This window comes from Ochotona curzoniae, unplaced genomic scaffold (genome assembly GCF_017591425.1).
Source record: "Ochotona curzoniae isolate NIBS_2020 unplaced genomic scaffold, NIBS_Ocur_1.0 contig_1, whole genome shotgun sequence".
NCBI lineage: Eukaryota > Metazoa > Chordata > Mammalia > Lagomorpha > Ochotonidae > Ochotona > Ochotona curzoniae.
The window spans coordinates 38,069,300-38,083,995 of NW_024464918.1; the positions used below are offsets into that span (position 1 = coordinate 38,069,300).

At 43.5% G+C, this 14,696-nt stretch overlaps 1 protein-coding gene across 3 annotated transcripts in view; it reads right to left on the minus strand.

Moving 5' to 3' along the window:
* LCP2 (lymphocyte cytosolic protein 2) overlaps positions 1 to 13,013 on the minus strand; it is a 49,073-nt gene extending 36,060 nt beyond the window's left edge. The window contains exons 1-3 of one of the 3 annotated variants that reach the window (XM_040972162.1): positions 12,710 to 13,013; positions 7,766 to 7,828; positions 4,027 to 4,073 (exon numbers count right to left, since the gene is read on the minus strand). In XM_040972162.1, coding sequence (XP_040828096.1) covers positions 4,027 to 4,073; positions 7,766 to 7,828; positions 12,710 to 12,787 — 188 coding nt within the window. In that variant the 5' untranslated portion in view covers positions 12,788 to 13,013. The remainder of the gene's footprint in view (positions 1 to 4,026; positions 4,074 to 7,765; positions 7,829 to 12,709) is intronic. The other 2 variants (XM_040972163.1, XM_040972164.1) reach the window with 2 other exon arrangements.
* Positions 13,014 to 14,696: the final 1,683 nt, after the last annotated feature.

Here is a 14,696-nt window from a genome sequence, read left to right on the forward strand (position 1 = left end):
ACAAGTGATTGGGTTCCTCCATTCACATGGGAGACCTGAAAAAAGCTCCTGGCTTTGGTCTGGCCCAGCTCTGGCTATTGGAGCAATGTGGGGAGTGAACCAACAGATGAAAGCTCTCTTTTTCTCCCTCTGTGTCTCTCTCTCTTTCTCTGTAACTGTGACATTCAAATAAAAAATAGTTAAATATGTTTATATAAGTATAGCAACGTTAAATATGCCAATTTGGATTTTACATAAAAATATAGCTATATTTTTGAAGTGCATATTGTCACATATCGTTATTTCCCCTAATTTTCCCACTAATGTTTTGAAGAGGGTCCTATTGCAGAAATCTGAAGATCTGGGAGCTGAGAAATTTTCTAGTCTCACAGCTTATAAATGGAAGAATTGGAATTCAGTAACTTTGGTCTCAGGACTTTTTTCTCTAAGATCCCCTATCTGCACATTCATATCTAAAACAATCCTACCTCACATGTCTTCCTTTTACAGTCTAGGGGACGTGTTCACAGGCATGTCGCCCTCAGCAGAGCTGGAATTGGTCCTTGGTGAACATGCTGCCACCATGGCCAGTGAGTCTGAATGACCTGGTCGAAGTATCCCAGACCGTCCCTTGCTGTCTTCCCCATCACTGCTTTTTGTGTTCCGTAGGCAGGCCTCTTTGTTTATCTTGGGTGTGCTTCAAACACCCAGGCTATGTTTCTATCTCAGTTTTCAGGTAGTCAAAGAAATGCCTGATGCCTCTGTGTGCACAGCGTGAATGTGTGAATGTGTGGTTAAGCAACAACCACTTCCCACTCTCATCTCTTCCTGCACGCAGTCAGAGCTCAAAGGCATCAGGTGAGCTTAGCCTTAACATGGAACCAGAGCTTCCCTACCTCTGCCCTTCTGCTGCTCTGATGAAACCCCGACCTCAGCCGTCTGCAGAGCCATAGCGGTGGAGGTGGTGCTATCTCACTGAGAGACCATGCTCACAGTCTCCTAACTTGTCCCATGTCCCCAGTTGGATCCCTCTCCAAATTTTCTTTTGCGTTGCCCAAGACAGATGCTACGACTCAAATTTATTATTCACTCTGGCTCACTAACTTCATAATGCCCTCAGACTCTGTAGGATAGCTAAGAGGACCTACATTGTGACCCATGTAGCACTCCAAACATCATAGCCTGCTTGTTTCTTGTTCTCTTGCGTATGGCCCTCAGCCACTCTGGACCCATTGGTGATTCTACCAAATCTGCTGGAGCTCTGCTCTTGTAGATTGCTCCCCACCTCTAGAATGTACTTGAGTCTACTCTTTGATCACTCCTGGGGTATCTCAAGGTTTGATTTAGGTCCCCTCATCCTAGAAGTCTCGTGGAGAAAATTAGCCCTATTTCTCACTCTGTTGAATGTATATGTGTACATGTCGTGGCACTGTTAAAATTACGGTATCATTGATTTGGTTGTGTATTAGGATGCGAGTGTCCATTATCTCAGTACCATGAATAATTAACCAAGGCCTGATACATCCCAGTTTACTAAGCGAATAAGGTTAACAAAGCATGTAGGGACCAGGAGATGCACAGCCAAATGCTCTCAAGAGCTAAGCTCATATTTGTATCCACATAATCATTCCTCTGTCCATGCATACTTGTCATGGATCTGTGCACATTTGGATAAAGATCGGCTATCATTTCCCACATACTTAAAGGATTTTCTTTAGTGCTTGTTGTAGTGTGGGTCAGCTAGAGATGAATTCTTTCAGTTTCTGTCTGAAAGTCTTTATCTTGAGCTTTGACACATATATTTGACATATTAAGTATTGAACTCTAGGTTTATAATGTGAGTTGTTTTTCTTCTTACTTTCAGTATTTCAGAACAGTGCTCCACTATCTCCCCAACTGCAGGATTTCTGGGTAGGAAATGCTGTCATCCTTACATTTTTATCAGTCTGCATGTAATGTGTCTTTTCTTTTTCTCTAATTGCTTTTAAGAGTTTCCTCGATTCTGACAAATTTCAATGTGACATGTCTTGGGATCGTTTTCTGCCTTGACTTTGGGTGTGGAGTTTGTTAAGTTTCTTGAAGTTTTTAATTTTCATTGACTATGGGGAATTTGAAGCAATTATTTCTTAAAATGTTTCCTTTCTATCTGTCCTTCCCTTCTCCCCTGCACATTTTCCCTTTGGAAATTTTAATTACATGTGTCTTGGGCTTTTTGAGGATCCCCCATGGTTCCCTGATACTCTGTTCAAATTATTTTTTAGCCTTTCTTCTTTATGTGCTTCATTTTGAGTAGTTTTCCTTGCTATGTCTTTTTGTTTACTTTCTCTTGCAGCGTCTAATCTGCTATTCATTTCAAGTGATTTATTGTTCATCTCAGATAGTTCTGGGGTATATCAGGCCTCACCTTTTCTCTATGTATAACTCAGCCTTTCAGATAAGTAAAATGAATCTCTCTCACACACACGTAAAAAAGCCATCTCCATTTGGTTAGTACAAATCTTTAGAAAGATGAAGCAGTTTTTGATAACAACATTTGTCCTCAGAGATGGGAAACACAAAAGCAAATCTTTACTCCTTTTTTTTTCCTTCACCCTTCCACAGAAGGAAAGATTAATATTCATTCTAAAATATTCTGCTTAACTGAGCTACACCGGCTTTGTTATCTGTTTATGACATCTCTCAACTTCCTACTCCTTTGGCCCACTTCCCTTTTGCCACTTTGAGTTTTGAGACCCTTAGAGCAAGAAAAGGGACCTCATGAAGACTCAAAGCAGAGGTCTCAGACTGGTAACACCTTAAATCTAGCTCCTATGTGTATTTGCTTTGAGTTTTTCAGTATTTTCAAATATTTGAACTAATATTTAAAAACTGGGTTACTTTATCACTTAAGCCTGGATTTATAGCCTTTCTTGATAAACTGGAAGGCTGGACATTAGGCAGTCCACACTGGCTGGTAGTGAGAGTCTTCTGCACTCTCTGAATGGTGCGAACAATATTGGATCTGCCATAGTTCCCACTATTTCTGATTTCACCAACAATGAGACTTGGTGTTAGTTAGTTCCTGTTACTATCACAATATGCTGTTATTCCTCCTATGGTGAAGAAGCATTGCTCCACACCCATGTTTTAGTCAACTGTGGTAAAACCAATAGGATTTGTGTTTTCAACATGACCCATTTTATATGTTTATATTACCTGTTTGTTCCTCTACACATCTGAGCGCATAAGACATTTAAGATTAGTATGAAAGTATTTCAAAAAGCTCATGGGAAATGAAACTAAAATATAAGTCTATTTAGGAACAAAACATTTCAAAATCCATACACAGAAGGGGTTTAAAGTTCATGAAAACTATATGTTGAAACTGCATAGTTGTCAAAACAGCTTTGCATCAAAATAAACTCATCTTTAAAAAAAATTGCATAGGACAGCATGGGTAGGATTCGAGGTCATTGTGTTAAGTGAAATAAGCCCAGCACAGACAAAATCCTTTAATTCAATTTTCCACCAGGTTTTTGAGGTACTCTCATACATGGCAACTTCTTGCCTCATGGCGGACAAAATCAGTATTACATTACAGCTCCCTTTTCCCAGGCTTCTTTTCAACATGACATCCCTATAGGCATTCATAAGCAGTCAGTATTAACAACAAAACAATATTCCTTGCCATCTTCATCCAGTTCAGCTTTTATTTGCTGAGTTTGAAATGGAGGTCTAGAGAGCTCGTGCCCATCATGGCACCATAATGAGACTAAGATCTTCCGACTTGGGGACTGCCTTCCCACACTGCCCCCATGGGAAGCTGGAGACGGGGCACAGAGGCCAGGGCGTCTCCAGCAAAGCGGCAAGGTCCAGCCTGCAACTTCCCCTTGCTAAGTCCTTGTGCAACTGTTCCTCCCCATGCCCTGCTCTTGCCCTTTTCTTTCCTATTTACTTTTCGATATCAAACCAACAATGGCATATACTCGATTCAGTTCCGCCCTATCTGCTCCCCATTCCAATCTCTATTCTCCAAACCTGAACCCATGAGTCAGAGGGAGTACTTACGGCACCCGGAGCTTAGGAAATTTTTGGATGTCATTCTCCGTAAGGTTCTGGAATAAAAGCACACGTGTTTGGCAGGTTAAAACCCATTGGGAGGATTCTGAACCAGGTGTGAAGAGGAAGGTGTGAAGTAATCTAGGAAGTAGTGGAGACTCAAGGAGTACCACTCCACTCATCACTCCCAGCAAGTGGGTTCTAATGTGGGCCCCAAATCTGTGGCCTGCTGTTGTTGGTTTTACTTTTTCAAAAGAAAATCTGAAATTTGAATTGTATGTGATATTTCCCAGATTCAAAATGTTGACAAATAATTTTAAGTTAGATAAACATGGTGAGGGTTTACATCTTGGAGACCAAGATGTTTTGTGGGCTGAAGTGGGCTGTGTGGTGAGCTTTCCCTACATGCCTACCCAAGCCTGCAGGGACCCCACACTGTCCGCACAGATTAGCTATAGAGAACTCAGCCTGGAGGAGGATTCTGTACCTCTGATCCCACCAGACCCCAACAGCCCTTCACCAGGGGTATTGGGAGAATTCTCTAGATATGGAGATAGAATAAAACATGTTATTCCAAAAGAATAAAGAGGGAAAAGTAGAAAGAAATTCATATTTATCAAGACCTCCTTTTGGGCCTCTGCCTTGTAACATTTGATTGATCTTTGTATTGATCCTTGGAGTTACGATATGCAATCCCATTTTATAGCTGAAACATGAGGTTGCTAAAGGCAGGCGAGGAAGTTGCAGATGGACTTTAGAATTCCCAGTCTTCTTACTTCCTCTTCCCATGTTCAAGCCCTTTGAGGGCCCAGCCTGAGAGATGATATGGCAGGCACTGTAGCTCTCCCTTTTTTACTGACCTGATCTGAGTTTTGTTCATGACAGTGAACATGATAGCTTTCATGGCAGATGATAGAGGTCACATGACTCACTGTGATCAGTGAGACAGAACATCAAATGTACTGCTTAGGACTTCTGGTCTGGTTATTACTGTCTTGAAAAGAAATATAAAGTGAAGAAGATGCATCCATATTTGACTATTCTCCTACCCATTCCCTCCAGCTTGCAATGCAGAGTCTGTATCTAGAAGGGCAATAGCCAACTCACAACTCTTAGAACAGAAGCCACAGTCTGGACGGAGCCTAAGCTTGGCTTGTTTATTTACTTTTTTTCAAAAAAGATTCACCTAGTTATTTGAAAGACAGAGTTTACAGAGACAAAGATAGGGAGAGTGAGTTAACAAGAGATCTTTCATCTGCTGGCTCACTCCCCAAATGACCGCAACAGCCAGAACGGGGCCAATCCAAAGTTAGGAGCCAGAAGCTTCATCCAGGTCTCTCATTTAGGTGTCAGGGGTCAAAACACTTGGGCCATCTTCTGCTGTTTTCTGAGGCAGGGAGCTGGATCAGAAGCAGAGCCTCCATGACTTGAAACAGTGTCTATGAGAGATGCTGGCACTGCAGTTGGCAGCTTTCCCTGTTACGCTCATCACACTGTCTCCAAGCCTGGGTTTTTGATGATTTCCTTCAGTTACTCACTAGCTCTGAAAAACCACCTGTACATTTCTTATGGCTTGAGAAAAAGAAAACCACCCCCTGTTTGGTGAAGCCACCAGAAGGGGAAGGTTTCTGTAGCAAGCAGCCACACATCTCTCTGACACAGATCACGACCTCATCTCCTCCACCTTCTGGACTCACAGACCACCGTTCTGTATCAGACAAACTCTTAAGCTTCTTAGTGGAAAACAGAAATGGCAGAAAGATAGATTCAAGGGACCTATCATGATGTAAGAAAAAGAAAAAGGCTGGAAGGAGGGAAGGAAAGAAGGAAAAAAGGAAGGCAGGAAGGAAAAATAGATTCCACTTTTGCCTTTTTAGTCGCATAATGACCCTGGATATTCTAGAACTGGAAGGAATGACAGATGACAACATAGAGCTAAGACTGAAAATTACAAACCACACCCAGCAAACTGGAAGGTGATTTTCTGCAGAAGTTGCGTTTAGCTACTCCAGTGGCTGGGGTAGGCGTGGGACTCTGTCCCCTGACTCCTGTCACTTCTTCCTGCTTCCTTCTGTTCCCAAAATGCACAGAGAGCACTGCATTCTCTGAGAGACTGATAGGCAGGTGCCAGAGATTGGAGCAGAGGAAACAGTTGCTCAGACACCATCCCTCAACCAAGGAGGTGCATTGCTTTGATGCTCAGAGAACTGGGAGGGGATGTCACCAACTACAGTTTTGTACAAGGTGCTCAGTCACCCGAAAGGGGGAGAAAGGAATGCTTCGAGAGGCCAAGCATCTGTTCAAGGTGATCCAGTACAACAAATCTGCAGTCAAGATCATGCCGAAAGATGCCTTCACCTTTTCCACTCACCCATGAAAATGCTCTGCTGTCAGGGCTAAAGAAACCAGAATGAAATATTCAGGTTTAGCAATAATGATAAGAACAGCAACAACAGGACTCCAGGAATTATTGATTAAAACCTCTGTATGATTAAGTGGCATTGTTAAAAACTCATGTAGTATTAGACCAAATTAAATGTATGCTTTAGCCTGCCTACTAGGTTTGTGGCTTAGGACAAATCACACTACCTCTTGGCAGGTGCTTTCTTATCTGCCAACGAGGTGCTTGGAAGCTTTCCTGACCCTGTTCTGCTGTAAAAGAGGCTTCTACGAGGCAAGCATTGCTTCTCATTTCTCTCTTCCCAGCACGTGGTAAGAGCCAGAGAATGGATCTCTGCTTATCAAATAAATGGATCTATCAATGATGTAGTGGAATAGGGAAGTAATAGGTCTCATATGCCAACTGGGAGCAAAGCTCAGACTGATTGGACCCCAGATTTATTCTCATGGTGAAACTCCAGTGTTGCCCAAAATAGGGCAGATGGTCACGAGCAGCAGACAGCTCATCATCGCTGATGCAATTCAAGGAGATGTTGATGGCAGAAATGCAGCATGAGAAATAGACTGACTGTGGTCAAGTTTCCTAACAGGAAAACACAGCCTGGCTTTCTCTCCTCATTCAGAATCCAAATCCAGAATACCTTCTCCCCATGAGACTTTGAAGTCTTCTGGAAAGGGTGAAGGCATGTAAGCTGAATGGGTGGACTGGTACGGTCAGATCTCTTCTCATCCATAGGCAACGATGCCATTATGAGGGACATGTTCACACTGCCTCCCCATTCACAGCTTAATGCCTGTGTCTCCACCATCAGAGCTGCACCTCCATCTCCTTAAGGGTTTATTCTTGACACTCACCTGTACATTGATCTTACACTTAAAGGTCTGTGAATGTAGTGAAAAAGAGCGCCTTTATCATATGAGTGTTTGACAAGAAATCAGCAATATGAACAAGAAAAGTAATTGAAAGGAGAGTGACTTCAACTTTTACTCAAAGACCATGTGCCCCAAAGGGAGAAAAGGTAAGACTCTTCTGTTCTCTGTTAGGGTTGTTTTTTCCCTTTGAGCTTCTCAATCTATGCATGGGATTTGAATAGATTTTCAATTGTCATTGCATTCCTTTTTATACTTGAATTTCAGAGTGGACCTTACATCATTGAGAAATCTGAGAAGGAGCTCTGAGCAGCAGGATTCTGAGAGTAGGTGAGAGAATGAAACCTACTACACAGACTCCCTAAAGACAGTCGTTGACAATGGGTATCCCCTGGGACCAGTAGACCAGTTGACCAGAGACTCATCTGCGGAAAGCAACCTTTCTTGGTTTCAATGTATTCAAGTAGCCAGAACTTACCAAAAACCGAGCACCATCGATGAGGTATTTCCTCACAGTCTTTTCACAGTCCTTGTAGTTCAGCTGCAAAGAGAAGGTCAGGGTTGGGGGGATTGGGAGTTCTGTCATTGACAGTCAGTCTCTTCCATTGGTCCCCCTCCCTTACCTGCCCCAAAAGTTTAGCAATCTGTGGTACTTGCGGCTAGCCAGACTCCCCTTGTCTCACAGAGGGCCCACATCCCCTGCTCAGCCCTGCTTTCACTACTCCCTTGGGACTCCTAAAATGAAGAAATTGCTCACTCTAAGGCTTTGAGGCCTATGCCTGCAGAATGAGATTGCCTTTGGGGGACACCAAAAAGGGCTGACCATAGGCTCCTTAGGAGAGTAGAGTTGCAAGAAGCAAATAAGTCACCAACAGTGGTCTGGCCTCTCCAAGCCCATGCAGAGGTGTTTCTTGCAGTGCTGTGGTTCCTAGCCACTTTCCCAGTGTGATTGAAGCTATCATTTATATTCAATCTTGTTATCCTACACTGATGTCTCTGAAATTACCTAAAATAATCACATATTCACTGCCTGATGTCATTACCAACTTCTTTAATGTTTAATGTCACTCCATTATGGCTGTACATGTAGGTTATTTGCCAAACTGCTGTTCCAAAAATGACAATAAACACTGCTGATAATTATTGCATGTTTTCTATGTGGTAGGCACTGTTGCAAGTATTTAAGCCAATCTTAAGTCTTCATGTTTGCAGAAAGCAGTGAGAGGCACCAATGAGTAACTCGCAGGAGGTTCCATGGGCTTCATCAAGCTGACAATCCAGCCTGATGAAAAGGTGTTCAAGGTTCTGTTAAGAATGTTTTCTGTAAGGAGTAGCATAACTCATACAAGGGTGTTTCAGAAAGTTTGTGGAAATGAATCTGAAAGATAAGTTTATGTTGGTGCAAAAACTTTTTGAGATCCAGGCATTTATATTTTCAAAGAATTTTTGAAGATTGTGCATGTATGGTTTTCAATGTTCCCATCAAAATAAACATATTCTAATTAAAGTTTCATTAACTTTTTGAAATACCCTTCTACATAGTAAAGTGCATATGTGGAAGTGCAGTTTAATCCACAATCCAGATTAAGACATAGAAAGAACTTCATCCTTGATGTGGTGGTGAAACAAACTAATCCTCTGCCTGCCAGCACTAGCATCGTATATGGGAGGCTGCTCCACTTCCTAATCAAGCTCTCTGCTTATGGCCTGACAAAGGAGCAGAGGATGCCCCGTGTCCTTGGCCCCTGCACCCACCTGGGAGAACTGAAGGAAGCTTATAGCTCCAGATGTCAGACTGGCCCAACACTAAAGCCATTTGGGAATTGAACCAATGGATTGAAGATTGATTCATTCTTTCTCTCTCTTTCTCTCTAACTCTGACTTGCCAAGTAAAATAAATATATCTCAAAAAAGAACATCATGAACACTTTGCATAATCTTGCTGTTTCTCCTTAAGAGACATGATTTAAGTAGCATCTCAGAGTTATAGGATCAACAGGAATGAATGCTTTTAGGATCTTGGTTGTTTTCCTAACCCATGGCAATCACAGGACACATCCTTTTGCATTTGAAGCATCTGTAACTGTGATGCAAGGCTGGAGCACTTAAAATTAAATGTTTATCTCTGAGAACCCTGGGTTCTCCCACAAGCATGGATCATCCAGTCTATGGCAGCTACAGCCATGTTCTTCATACAGCCTTCAGGTCCAAGAGTAAATGCAATTGTCATAGCCACTTGGTTTGGAAGAGCAGACTGAACATCACACTCAGAAAATAGGTGGACGTGCCTTTGATGAAAGCCATCATCTTTTGTGCCTGACAGCTCTGTTATGTGGTGGAATGAAAGGGCTTCTTGGAATAGTCAACTGCTTTTAATTTATCATTTTCTTTGTCACTATTATCAGATGAACCTCCAGTTTTGCAGATACTGACTCGAGCTTGACAGTCAGCTGCGCAGACTTGGATATGATCCAGCAAGATCTGGGCCCAAGGGGTCTAGGCTCAGTATTTTTTAAATCGCCCTGATCATTCCAATGAGGATGCAGCTTTGATAAGCACTTGCTTAGAGGTTGCCCAAATTTGTGGATCAATGACTGAAACCCAGAGAGGAGAAAGGATTGCCCTAGGATCACATGGTGTGTTGCGAACTGAGCTGGGATTAGGACATATGACTGAGCTGGTGCCTCTCCAGTGCATAGCCCACGGATGCTGTCCTTCCAAGTCCAAAGGAATTGGAAGGATTAATCCTTCTTCAAGCCTGTGCTCAGTATTAAACCAGATAAAGGGTGAGAAACATACCTTAGGCAAAAAGACCCAGCCTGGCAGTCTGCATACCAGTGAGGAACGAGGACAGGAAACTAAGAGGATTAACCATTAACAGGACCTGTGTCCCTGCTGAATGCCTAGATACACATTTCTCTTATTCCTCTTAATCTTTCCATCAGTTTTCTTACCATCTATATCTTTATTTCGCTGCCTGATCAAATTGCCATGGTTGAAATGGTGCTTACTTTCTACCTTTCAATTAATCTATGAAATGACACATTTCACCCCCAAGTTCCATTCCTGAATGACCCTGTTGTGAACAATGTTTACTCTCTTGGAAACAGAGGTGTTTAGAGAGGCAAAGGAAGGAAGAAAGGAAAGGTCACCAAACTAGCGGGTGGCAGAACCAGGATTCAAACGAGGTGTATCTGACTCCAAAGGTGGACAGCGTGGGGGTCTCTGAAGGAGACTAGGTGCCAAGGCTTTGTTAAAAATTGCATCAACCAGTTGGCTACTTATCAATACATTCAATGGTAGCTTGACCATTTAGGTCCACCTCTAAATGACCCAGCAGTCAGTCTGCTCCATGTTCTGTCGGTCAGGGACTGACCTTCTCAGCATCTGAGATGAGCTGGGACTTCCAGTGTCACAGATTCCTCTCTACCTCTCGTTTCTGCTGGGAGGGGAACCTGTCCCAATGTCACACATTTTTTTGTTTGCTTTGTTTTTATGTGAGTTCTTGGAACGCCAAGAAAAGAGTTATTCTTTCCTCCAACTCAGACAAAGAAATGAGTTGAGGGCTAGTCTATTGTCCTGTACTAACAGGAATTTTGCCTAAGACTCCGTTTTGGTTAGCTGGGCTGTGAAAATTTTCTGACCATACTTGAACTAGTCCCTCAGTCTCTCCTGGAGTGTTCCCTCTGTAATTCCAGGTTCCTTTTTCCTTTCTGTTAAAAACTCTTTTTCCCTCTCTCTCTTTAAAAAGATATATTTATTTTTCTTGGAAAAGCAGATTTTCAGAGAAGGAGATATAGAGAGAAAGATCTACCATCTGCTGGTTCATGCCCCAAGTGGCTGCAATGGCCAGAGCTGAGTTGATCTGTAGCCAGGAGCGTCTTCCTGGCCTCCCATATGTGTGCAAGGTCCCAAGGCTTTGGGCTGTCCTCAACAGCTTTCCCCAGCCACACGCTGGATTGGAAGTGGAACAGCCAGTGGTATCCATATGGGATCCCTGTGCATGCAAGGTGAGGAATTAGCTGCAGGGCTACATTGCACTGGGCTCTACTTTTTCCTTTTATTTATTGCAATAACATGCCTTATAATTCTATCTCTTCACACTGTTGCCCCAGTTGTTTGGGTCTTTGTCTAAAGAAAATATTAGAAACATTCTTCAAAGGCTAACTGTCCAATGATCTTTGTACTTCCAAACCTGAAACCTAAGTCTGTTATGACCCTAAGTTTGTTATGAGTGTGGTGGAGAGGTTGGGGGGAAGTAAAGGGGGACAACAGAAAGGACTTTGTTTGTTTTTGCACAAGAAGCAGAAAATAACAGGTTAAGTGGGCCATGTCCCTTCCATGCCACACCCAGTTCAATGTCTTCAAATTTTTGTTTTTTGGCTGGGAAATAACCATTGTCTCTGTAAATATCTTGGTAAGCTGAGCCTTCAGGTTTGGTAACATATCTCAGGAGGCCTGTGCCACACCCTTGGTTCTCAGTTTTCCCAGGAAAACCAGAGCATTGAGTTAGATGGCATTGAAAGCCTTAGCTCTACAAACTCTTCTTTATGATGGGCTGCAATACTACGAAATTTAGTGTCAGCCTACAAGGAAGGGGATGTTAGAACCTCAGCTGTGCTCCCCAAGACATCATTTCCCAGAGAGAGGGACAAAAGGTCCCCTACTGAGTCGGTACTCTGTTACCTGCCTGGGAGGTATGTGACCTGTGGTACCCAACAGCAGATGACCCAGCATAGGCTTCCTGAGCATTTGCTCCAAGCCTGGAAGGTGGGAGGGCAACAGTGGTCCCAGCTCTGCTGCAGACTCTGCCTTAGAATAAAACTTGAGGATCCACCTTTCAAGATCATGAACAATGAGTGCCCCAGCACCACATTATAATTGTTTTCCATAGTCCCCTGTCTTTCTCTCCCACTCTGCACCAAGAACACCAGGTCTCCCCTTTCTAAGATGTAGCCTCATAAGCAGTTGCAAGTACAGAGTTCTCTACAGCTCAGAGCACAGACTTTGAAATCAGACAGGAGAGACTCAAATCCTTCAGTATCATCCCAAATAATCTCTGGGAGTTTGGGCTGTTTAACCTCCTTGAGTTGACCTTGAGTAGCTGAGCCAAAGGGCTGGCAATATTGCTGCCAGGAGATCATGAAGGACGAATCACGGATGGTGCCTATAGGTCACCCACATATAGTCCCTGGCACATAGTGGGCACCTGTTTACTCAAGACCTCCCGCTCCCACCCTTCTCTCCAGAATTCACCATAAGGACCTCTAAGTGTTCTTACATGACAGTTATTAACAAGGCTGCCACGAGGCAAATCACTCCATTGTTAACTTTTACGCCTTTTGCTCTCCTCCCAGACCCCACTGTCAAAGCCCACTGAGGGTACCGTTAGCCTAACCACAAACAAATTAACAGGGCTTACCTTCTTGAAGTAGTCTGCAAGGCTGTCAGGGTCCCAGGCAAGGACCTCCGAACGATAGGGCATGTTCCTCAGAGCCATGGCCGTTGTCCTAGGAGGGAACTCACAGGTTGAGAGTGGGCGCTGTACCCATGGACAGAGACCCCCAAATCCAGAGCTTGGAGTTGTCGTAGGCTCTTCTGACTCCCTGCTGCACCCTGGAACTCCCTTATTGGAGCAGATGTCTTTTCTGCTGTAGTCAGATCCCAGAAAGCAGCAGCTTCCTCTGCGAACAAATATGGTCTCTTCTCAGAAAACGACTTGGCTAGTTTCCTTTACCACTTCCTCTGCTGGCTTCTAAATAAGTAAACAAGGAAGCCCAGCTCTATGGGTAGAGATGTAGTCAGAGAGACTGAGTTGGCAACTGTTTACCTCTCCACTGGCCCCTGGCACTCCAACCCAATAGGAGGGGTGGGGGAGGGGCTTTCACTCCAATAGCAGTCCAAGCATTTTTTTCTGTTGAATCTGCAGCAGCCATGGTCAATACCACACTCTTAACTCTGATGGGACTTTGTCTATGAGCACTGATCTTGACAGTTGACCAAAAATACAGACAGAGATACAGAGCCACAGAGATGGGGTATGGATACTCTTGTTATTTTTAATTATTTTAGAAATGTAAACATCTTTCTTTTTAAAAAATTTACCATCTTTATTGGAAAGGCAGATTTATAGAGAGAAGGAGACATAGAGAGAAAGCTCTTTCATCCACTAGTTCATTCCCAAAATAGCTGTAACAGTTGGGGCTGAGCTGATCTGAAGTGAGAAGCCAGGAGCTTCTTCTGGGTTTCCCATGGGGGTGCAGGGTCCCACAGCTTTGGATCATCTTCCACTGCTTTCCCAGGTCACAATCAGGGGGCTGAATGGGAAATGGGAAGCTTATGACCTGGGAAAGCAGCAGTGGATGGCCCAAGGAGATCCATTTAACTTGATAACCCTCAAAGGAAAAATTAGGAAAAAAATGTAATAATTTCTACAACTGATGCCTTGTATTTCATTCCTTATGTTGACAGTTTGTATTTTATTCACTGTTGATGCTATCATGTTTCAACCATGAGAGCCATCAGTTCTGGTGATTGAGGAAAGAACCAAGCCTTGCTGATTCTTACTGAGCTGTGATATGTGATAGTCCCTAAGTGGTGTCTTAAGGGAGAGGGAGGGAGAGAGTGAGAGAGAGAAAATCTTCCATCTCTTGGTTCACTTCCCAAATGACTGCAAAGGCCAGGGCCAGACCTACTAAATCAGAAACCAAGAGCTTCCTCCAGATATCCCATGAGAGTGGAACCATCCTCTGCTGCTTTCTCAGGTTGCATTTGTGGGAACTGGATCAGAAATGGAACAGCTCTGACAAGCATCCGTATGAGACGTTAGCTAGTGGCAGTTTTACCTGCTACATCACAATGCTGGTCCCAACACTCACATCTTACACACAGTGTATAGAACTGCACCATCATGTTCATGCTCTTGTCTCCCTTCCCAATAGAAACACAATCCCCTTTTCAGAAAGGGTAGCCTCTCCGGTGAAAGCAGTTGGTGCAAGGGGGAAATTTCATTTGTTGCTTCAGTCCTGGAGTCTTTTCACTCCCTGTTGCCCTCAATGATTTCCCAATACTCATGGGTTTCACATCCCTTATCTCTGCCTAGAGGGTTCTAAAAGTCCCAGGGTCAAGGCCAGTTAGCCTCCAAGTTTGGGAAGGAGCCAATCTGTGAGCCTGACAAAAATGACACTGTACTAGCGCACAAGGAAAAGAGCTGACAGTGTAGGAATCTCATGTGTGCAAGCAGTGGGGCTACACAATAGAGTAGATCGTTAATCTCACTGACAAAATGTGGATGTCTGAGCAGTAAAACTGCTCCCTGAGATAGGAGATCACTCCAATCTTCTCCCTTCGCTAGTCTTAAAGACATGAAACTCCCTTTTCCTCTGATCCTCAGCAGCATTGGGCAGGGC